The sequence below is a fragment of the Etheostoma cragini genome, chromosome 12 (genome assembly GCF_013103735.1).
Source record: "Etheostoma cragini isolate CJK2018 chromosome 12, CSU_Ecrag_1.0, whole genome shotgun sequence".
Lineage (NCBI taxonomy): Eukaryota > Metazoa > Chordata > Actinopteri > Perciformes > Percidae > Etheostoma > Etheostoma cragini.
This window is the reverse complement of record NC_048418.1, coordinates 1,469,522-1,478,572: the sequence shown is the minus strand read 5'-3', so window position 1 is coordinate 1,478,572 and position 9,051 is coordinate 1,469,522. Positions and strand designations below refer to the sequence as shown.

The following is a 9,051-nucleotide window of genomic DNA, read 5'->3' as shown; positions in this document are numbered from 1 at the left end:
TAGCAGGACGTAGCAGGACGTAGCTCGACGTAGCAGGGCGTAGCAGGGCAGTGTAGAGCGTAGCAGGACGTAGCAGGACATAGCAGGGCAGTGTAGAGCGTAGCAAGGCGCAGACCAGGGCCATGGCAACCGCTGCAACCAAGATTTAGGTGCCGCCATAATCCAAGGAAAACTTTTGTTTTAAAGTTGTGGGTTATGGAAAATTAGAGAAACTGTTTTGACTTTGGACTCATTGACTCGTGGTTGTATTGTTTTCTTAGAGCTCCATAGGTTTTTCTTATCTCCTATTTGCCACTTTCTGAGCTGTCTCATCCAGAAATGTTCCATTATGCTTCTGTTGGACTCATTTTAGGGCCATTTAAATCCACTATTCACCTAATTCTTAGACACATTGGGGTGGTAAACTTGTGCTTTCCCCCGACACAGATACCATCGTCCACATGAAGTGATGCTGGAAGTTTCACAGCTTGCAGATCAGACTTCCTTTTGTGCTTCCCCGACTGCAGTTTGCAGGTTAATTTAAGTCTCTTGTGTGACCCCCCCACAGCATTTTCTCCAGGTTGTCTCGGCACTGCCCCAGCTCTTCAAACACTAAAACCACACGTCCAGCAGCGAGGAAGCGTGCCTTTGGTTAAAAAGCAGCCATTGTCTGCTCAGATGATTGTGAGTCATTGTGTTGGCAGCACAAGCCGGGAGTCAAATGATGTGATGTCGCAGAGAGACGTCCATTGTGGGCCGTATAAAGCGGCGGCAAGGAACGGCGGCCCTGGCAGATACCGACTGTTGGACGTTCAGGGGCAGTTTTGCATGAATAGTGGAGTAATTCACGAGGTGATTAGCATTTTGAGTGGATTCACAGCCGGCCAGCTCTGTCCCATTCACAGGGCCAATCTGGGAGCAGCCAGCAGAATCTCTCAGCGCTCTGGTTTGTTTGGGAGGAAAAGGTCACGTATGGAGACTATTTAACACCTTTGGGAGCTATACACGTTCATGGGTGAATTGATGATTTTGGTGTCGAAGCACATAAGTGAAGAAGAATCTTAAAGTGTTGTGATGTGTTGAGGTAGTCCATCAAAATCCCCACATTTTAAAAGATATATTTTTCTATGTTACTTAATGTTGTTCAGGGCCATTACATAGTATTTTTCCAAATGGCAAATTAGCCAATTTATAATGTTTGTGCTCTGAGACGTACACAATGCGTACAAAGTAGATCAGAGATGGAGATCAGATTTATTAAAGTTCTTTGTTATTGCTCACACCTTTTTATTTTATGTGGGGAAAACTCTAAAATGTGGGAGTATTGGAGAATGACAACCCAATGAAAAACCCTCCAAAAACACTGCTACACACGTTAGCCGATGCAAATTTAACAATTTCATTCCAAAATGCACTGTTTAACAGATAAACCTAAGTGTGTCTGTTTTTTTTGGGGCAGTAAATGAATAGTATTTCCTTGCTGAGCTACTGTCACGGTTGGCATGTTTTTGATTTCCTCTCCTTTCTCTCCAGTGAATGCAGCAGTTTAAAAATATACACAGCAAACCTATTTTCTGGCTTTTCCTACAGTAATAAGCGGAACAGACTGCCAAGTTGTTTTTGGCAGTTTTACACATCGACTTACAGACTTTATATTTCAAACAACAAATTGCACCGTTCTTGAGTCTTTGCTCCTAATAAGCTTGATTTGTTGTGGTACTGAAGTCCTCTCCCCCCCAACGAGGAGACAGATGGTGATATCCATGAAAACATGCTTCAACTGAGGAAGGGAGCCAGGAATCTGTGTCTGTGTGTGTGTCTGTGTGTGTGTGTGTGTGTGTGTGTCTGTGTGTGTGTGTGTGTGTGTATGTGTGTGTGTGTGCGTGTGCATATTAAGCCTGCCTTCATACGTTTCTCTCTACCTGCTGAATGAGTGTTTACCTACAGCTCTTAATCACTTTCTGCACAACATTGTTAAATACACAATTGCAATTGGTCAATTATGGCGATCTACGCTCTACCGTTGCTACGGATGCCGTTTTGATCCATTTCAGACCGGGTCCTGAAGTACGCTGTTGGGGTCCAATTCACAATGAAGCCTTGGAGCCCCAACACACGGCGCCCTACAGATCAGTCAGTTTACTAAAAAGAAAGTGATGTTCTCACGATACCAGTGGTGATTTTAGACCCTTTTTAGAGGGGGCTCAAGCCCCCCCTAAATATCATCTCAGCCCCCCTAAAAATATAGTTTTTGGATCAGTTTTAGTGATGTACGTGTCTGTTTGTGACCGAGGGCAATAACAGGTTCAAAGGAACAGGTTTAACATCCTGTGTTGCCGATGCTACGTACCTGAAACCCAGTCACGTCATAGCCAACACACCTCATTATCATTTCATATGATTCTACTAATCCATAAAGGGACTTCTAGTTTTTTCCCACCAAATGTTCAATGTTTTGCATTGTTTTGCATCTGTTAATTTAATTTAATTAACTGTTTATTGATCCCCATTGGGGAAATTAAAATATATAATAATAATAATAATAATAATAATAATTGTTCTACAGTGATATTACTTATTTAGCAGAGGTGTGGGGGTAACAGTTCTGCAAGGCGCTATATTTTTTGATTACTTTAGTATGTTTCAGTCAACCAACCCATATGTAATGGGTGTCTTATCATTAAAAAAAGGTTAATGCCACCCAATTTACATTTAAAAAAAATAAAAGATATTTGCTCGTTTACCCACAGCAGGGTATCAATTTAAGTGGATAGTTTTATTTGAACCGATTTTGAGAGACTGTTTTTGAAAACATATGTTGGCATGTCGTGTGTAGGCGGCTTAATCAGATATTTCAATTTTCTCTTGCTCGTGGCACGTCAGCTGTGGAAGCGCTTCTTTGCTAATTAGAAGTTCTTGATCTTATGGGTGAGAGTGAGGATGATGCAACATATTAATATATGTTGTACTTTTGCATTTCGGCCATCTTACTCAAGATGAACATAACAGATCCAGACTACTGTATCATCTCTGTAGCTTTAAACTCACATTTCTGTCATGACTACGATGATTACACCACATAACTTCAATGTCCTTTATCTTCTTGTTATTGGTCTCATCTCTAATGAAAGCTCATGCCGAGTCTTGCTGCTTTTTCTTTCTCCCAAAGAAACATTGTACACTGAGGAGGCTGCTGGTATATTAAAATAATTCATTTTTATCATTTATTTCTATCTATCAGGGGCTTCCAATGTGCCCAAGACATCATTTGGTCTGTTTTTATTTTTGTGGAATGTGATTGCTTCGTATTGTGCTTTCTTCCTCATGAATGAAGGATTGTTTTTCTAATACTTCTGACTAACGTTCATTTATTCTCCCGTTCTGTTGCAGAGGCCAGAGATCCAAAATGGGAGGCAAGCTCAGCAAAAAGAAGAAGGGATACAACGTAAACGATGACAAGGCAAAAGACAAGGATGCCAAAGCAGAGGGGGCCTCGGCCGAGGAGAGCGAAGCACCGAAGGACAACAAAGACGAGGCCCCGGCCGCCACCGACACTAAGGAGGTAGCAAACGACACGGCGGCCAAGGAGGCGCCGGCAGCGGACGCCGCAGCGCCCAAAGAGGAGGAAAAGAACGCCACTCCCGCCGCAAAGGAGCCCGAGAAGCCTGCCGCCAACGCCGAGCCCAAAACAGAGGCGCCCAAGAGCGCAGAGCCCGCCAAGGCTGAGGAGAAACCAGCTGCCGCCGCCGCGGCCCCGGCTAAAGAATCGGCCCCGGCCGCCAAGGAACCCGAAGCTAAAGCCGCGGCACCTGCCCCGGCGGCTGAGAGCAAAGATGAGGCCGACGCCAAAAAGACTGAGGCCCCCGCGGCACCAGCAGCCAAAGCCGAGGCGGCCCCCGTTGCATCCCCTGACCCCAAGCCCACAGAGGCGGCGACGGCGGCGGCTCCCGCACCAGCAAAGGAGGCCGCCGCAGCCCCTAGTTCAACACCAGCCGCCGAGCCTCCCGCCAAGGAGGCGAACGCCACAGAGGCGCCAAGCAAGGATCAAACCGTAGCAGTTCAAGATTAATGGACAGCTTCTTTTCGGAAATGAATACAATTACAAAAAGTACCTAATTCAACGACGATGAAGATTAAAAAAGAAAAAAGAAAAAATGAAATCAACTAGCCCGTCCATATTATAATAATAACAACAACAATAATGATGGTAATTGTAATGATAATGATTTGATTGATTGAGGAGGACTGGAGCAACCACCTGGGGAAGTTACCCACCGCCGCAGATGATTATTGCCATTATTATTGTTATGTTTTATTCTATTTTTTCTGCTGTAGTATTTGAACTTTGATACGAGTCTGTGTCGGCCCTGAGCCTCGCCATTCCACATCCGTCATCTCTCTCCTCCTTCACATGTCAAGGCGTTGAACACGACTCCCATCTCGGCTCCGTAGGCCTGCGTTCAAACATTCACCTGCACCCTCGGCTCTGTGGACACCATGATATCAAAATGTTTGGGGGGAAATAGGACATAGGGAAGAAGGGGGGGGGGGGGTTTGAGAAATCACTTCACCAGCCGTCTTCCCATTGAATCAGTCCACTCTTCAGCCCTCCCCCTTCCACTCATCCACCTCTTCACAGTGTCATGCTCTCCTCCTTGTACCTACAATTCGTCTCAGACGTGAAATAGAGGTTGTGTCCTTTCTAAAAGAAAACCTAGCTCCCTCTGTCATTATTGTTGGGTTGTGTTGCTACCCATTTTCCTCTTGGGGTTACACGCCAAATTCTCTGTACCTCTAAAAAATGATAAATCTTTAGTGAGAGCGACCACGCACAGGCTCTCTAAGACATTTCGGAGGTTGAAATCGGCTGGCTTTTGCAAAGCAAAACACATTCTTAGACGTATAAAACAGTCGTAGGAATTTTTTCAGATAAAACTACTAGATTTTGTACTGAAACCCTTAGGTATATTGTAAGTGAACTAAGCGGTTTTTTTAACATTTGTAATATGCATTTGAAGCCCGCAAAAGCCTCGCTGAAAAGATCTCCTCAGTGTTCTTAGAAAGTCTGGTAGAAATCTCCGATCCACCAACCCAAATCTGATGACAAATTTGAACAGAAGTTGTTTTAAAAAGACATATCTGCTGCCGACCGGGGTGAGATAGGCTAGAGGGAGATAGGTTATGCTTAAAAATACCAAGGTGGTGACGGTTACTGCATCATCGGTTGACGTCAAGCATTAGTTTCTGGACTGTATCGCTGGGAAATGACCCAAATCCTTCACTTGCTACAGTAAATGTTACGCAAAGTAGACATACTAAGATATACTGTAAGTAAAAGTTCTACTTTCTTCATTCTACTCAAGCCGAGGATTAGCAGCAAAATATACTTAAGAAGCGATAGTATATTGTAAAAGTGTTCTGATATAGTGGACAGTGATGGAAAGTGTTAACATGTGCTTACCACATCTTGCATTTGGAAAGAAAATCACACAATGAGAGGAAACCCTGAAGATTTTGGAATTTTGCGGGTTTGCAAAATCGTACGAAAAAGCATGAACATAAATTCGTATGATATCCTACGACCGCCGGCCGGTCACTTGACACCGGCTACAGAGCGCCGCGATATGTTGTCGTATCAGCGGCAGTCGTTAGTTGAGTTTAGTCAACAAAAGGTGACTGTGAGCCGGGTTCAGAGCACCGCGAGCTTTCCCGTCGGCTAAACTTAACATTCCAGTTAAGTTTAGCCGACAAAAGGGGACTTTGAGCCGGGTACCGAGCACCGTGAGCTGCCCGTCATTTCGGCAGACATCACAGTTAAGTTTAGCAGACAGAAAGTGAGCGTCAACCTGCGGAGACAGTCAAGTTTCGGCACCAATACAACTAGTTCAGCTTAGCAAATAGACTGTGGTTTGGATAAAAACACTCCCGAGGAACTAACACAAGATTCCACGTAGAAAGTCTTTTTGTCTTCACCGGGAAGTTAACTCAGCTTCCCAGCTTAAAAGCCCCGTGCATTATTTTTAGTAGCAGTCTGACCGATGGAGCGGACCTCACCAGTTTGGTATGGAAGCAGCTGAAAACACCCACGTCAGTAAAACCTGTGAAGCTCTGTGACTTTCGGCAGTCTTACCCTGTCCTGGGGGGGGGGGGATTCAGTTAATGATCACAGTCATCAGCAACCTACTATGGTTCATGTTCCTGTGGCAGCCGCACACCATGCTATCGTTATGGGATGGAAAAGCCTTGCACATGAAAAGGGAGCTTCTGATTTTATCATCTTTTCACCCCTCATGCAGTTTCCTTTACGTTTTAAAAAAAATATACATTACGTATGTGTACATACATGCAGCGGTGGAAGAAACTTTACTCAAGTAACAGCAATACAGTATGTTGAATACAGTATGCTTCAGTAAAAAAAAAAAAGTATCTGACAGGGAAGAAGTAAGATGAATGTTGTCACGCTTTAGGATGAGAAGAAAGGAGCTGATTGAAAGATAGGAGGAATAGAAACAACGAAAAAGGCACTGGAGGAAAAAAAATGAAAAACCAGAAATGAAAGATTTAAGGGCAAGAAATGTGATATTTCCTAATCTTAACTCATGATAAACGGTAACGTATTGAACGTAAATGTCGCGATTTTAAAAACACGTGTTTGACGTTGGTCTGGTTATGTTTAGGTACAACAAATACTTGGTTAAGTTTAGGAAAAGACAGACTTTTTTTGTTTGACTTCCGGTTACATATGTGATGGAAGTTTAAAAAAAACAAAACATAGGAGAGAGTCCCAGTAAATTATTGGACTAAAAACTTGAGCGTTTTCCCGACATGACAACAGTCGAGTAAGAAACCAGCTCCCTGATATTGTATTCAACTCGAGAGCTTGGTTAAGTTTAGGAAAAGACTGAGGTTTGGGTTACTGTTTCTGGACTTCTGGTTACATATGTGATGGAGGTTTTAAAAAACAAAACACAGGAGAGGGTCCCTCTAAATTATTGGACTAAAAACTTGAGCGTTTTCACAACATAGTAAGTCGAGTAAGGAACCAGTTCCCTGAAATTGTATTCAACTCGAGTGTTTTGTGAAGTTTAGGAAAAGACTGAGGTTTGAGTTAACGTTTCTTCACTTCCAGATATGTGAAATATGACATATGTGATGGAGGTTTTAAAAAACAAAATATAGGAGAGAATCCCTTTTGATTATTGGACTAAATACTTGAGCGTTTCACGACATAACAACAGTCGAGTAAGGAACCAGTTCCCTGATATGGTATTCAACTCGAGAGCTTGGTTAAGTTTAGGAAAAGACTGAGGTTTGGGATACTGTTTCTGGACTTCTGGTTACATATGTGATGGAGGTTTTAAAAAACAAAACATAGGAGAGGGTCCTTTTTGATTATTGGACTAAATAGTTGAGCGTTTCACGACATAACAACAGTCGAGTAAGGAACCAGCTCCCTGAAATTGCATTCAACTCGAGTGCTTGAGTAAATGTCCGTTCCCAGTTTCCACCTGTGCATATATGTAGGTGAACATGTATAGACTTAACCACCTCCGCCATCCATTTGACAAGCTTTTCAGTTTCATCCAACTGACACGCAGCGTTTTCCTCCCAGCACTTGTCAAACTGTAGCAGCAACGAACACTCGAGGAGCGCTGTGTGCCACTTGGTTCAGTTCCTCTTCCTCTCTTGACTCAGTAAATTGCATGTCTGTGGTTGGGTGAACCTGTAGTCCTGTCTTTTAGGTCAAGTGGAAAAAAAAAAACAAATAAAAAAAAATGACTTTCTTTCTCAGTCTGCATCCATGGCAACTACAGTTGATATGCTCATTCTCATTGTCTCACTACCGCGGTTCATACTTTGCACGTGACGTCACCGCTACGAGCTGGCGGGCGAGAACATCGGTCTTCTAGCAACGAAACCTAATAATATAAGAAGATAAGATGTAATATAAGATAGTCATCTTGCCAGTACGTCGCCAGTTTTTACTTTACCAAAGTGGGGTGAAAAAGACATGAAGACAGATTCTTGATGTCCGATTGGATGTACTAACCGTAAACAAGTACACATACTGTACGGATGCAAGGACGGACACACACACACACACACACACACACACACACACACACACACACACACACAGCAGGCCCAGTAGGCGAAGGACACAGTTAAGTTTTACAGTAGTGCGTTAGATGAAATAACAAATAGCATCATTTTTCTGTTAGCAAACCGTTCCAACAGACCCAAACAAAGCAAACACCAAACAAGGGTTAAGGTGGGAATGGTCATGCGGTTCCTCTCGTCAGTCCACAAAAATACAAAAGACATAGAGCAACTTCTATTGCCATTTTTTAACCAAAGCTCCAGCAAAATCAGGCATTTTGGGCCGCAACAATCTCAAAAAGGCAGCGAAATCCTGGCGGGACTGGCTAAAACGAGACAGATAAGAACAGGCATGGCAACCATGGTATAGATACCAGATATATGGTCTAAATAGTTGCTTGATTGTAGTATTGGAAATCTGAAAGGCTGCAATTCCCTTGGCTGGCCACTGTTCATCGCCAGTTTCTCTGCGTTTCCTGCCCGCCAGGTATCCATGGTGATCACGTGACTGCAAAGTATGAATATTTCCACACCACTCGTTCATTCAAAACAAAACAAAAAGATGATATGGAAAATTGATGCATTCTAAATTATATGTACTTGTATAAATGGTGCAACAGTAATAAAATGTAAGAAATTGACTGAAACTTGAGGATTTTGTTTCAAGTCCACTTTTTGTCATGCACTCATGAGTTAACCATACAAATATTACTTTTTATCTAGAGGATTTGGTGCAGTTCTATACGCCGTCTTTGGTCTTCGTCAAGTAGGTCCATTTTTACTGTATTGACATTTCAGTCTGTTCTTAGCATCTTATACGCTGCTTGTCGCAAAGTGACGCATGCGCGGCTTAAATCTGCACTCGACTCACATCGGGGAGTGACAGTGTGCCCGGACAGCACCTAGGTAAGGACTACTAGCCAGTCAGAAGCAGAGTATGAGGGCCCTGACAGTACCTAGGTAAGGACTACT

The 9,051-nt window shown here is 43.2% G+C and overlaps 1 protein-coding gene across 2 annotated transcripts in view; it reads left to right on the top strand.

Moving 5' to 3' along the window:
- basp1 (brain abundant, membrane attached signal protein 1) overlaps window positions 1-4,792 on the top strand; it is a 46,850-nt gene extending 42,058 nt beyond the window's left edge. For both annotated transcript variants that reach the window (XM_034888613.1, XM_034888614.1), the window contains exon 2: window positions 3,370-4,792. In XM_034888613.1, the coding sequence (XP_034744504.1) occupies window positions 3,386-4,048 (663 nt within the window). In that variant the 5' untranslated portion in view covers window positions 3,370-3,385 and the 3' untranslated portion in view covers window positions 4,049-4,792. The remainder of the gene's footprint in view (window positions 1-3,369) is intronic.
- The last annotated feature ends 4,259 nt before the right edge of the window (window positions 4,793-9,051 follow it).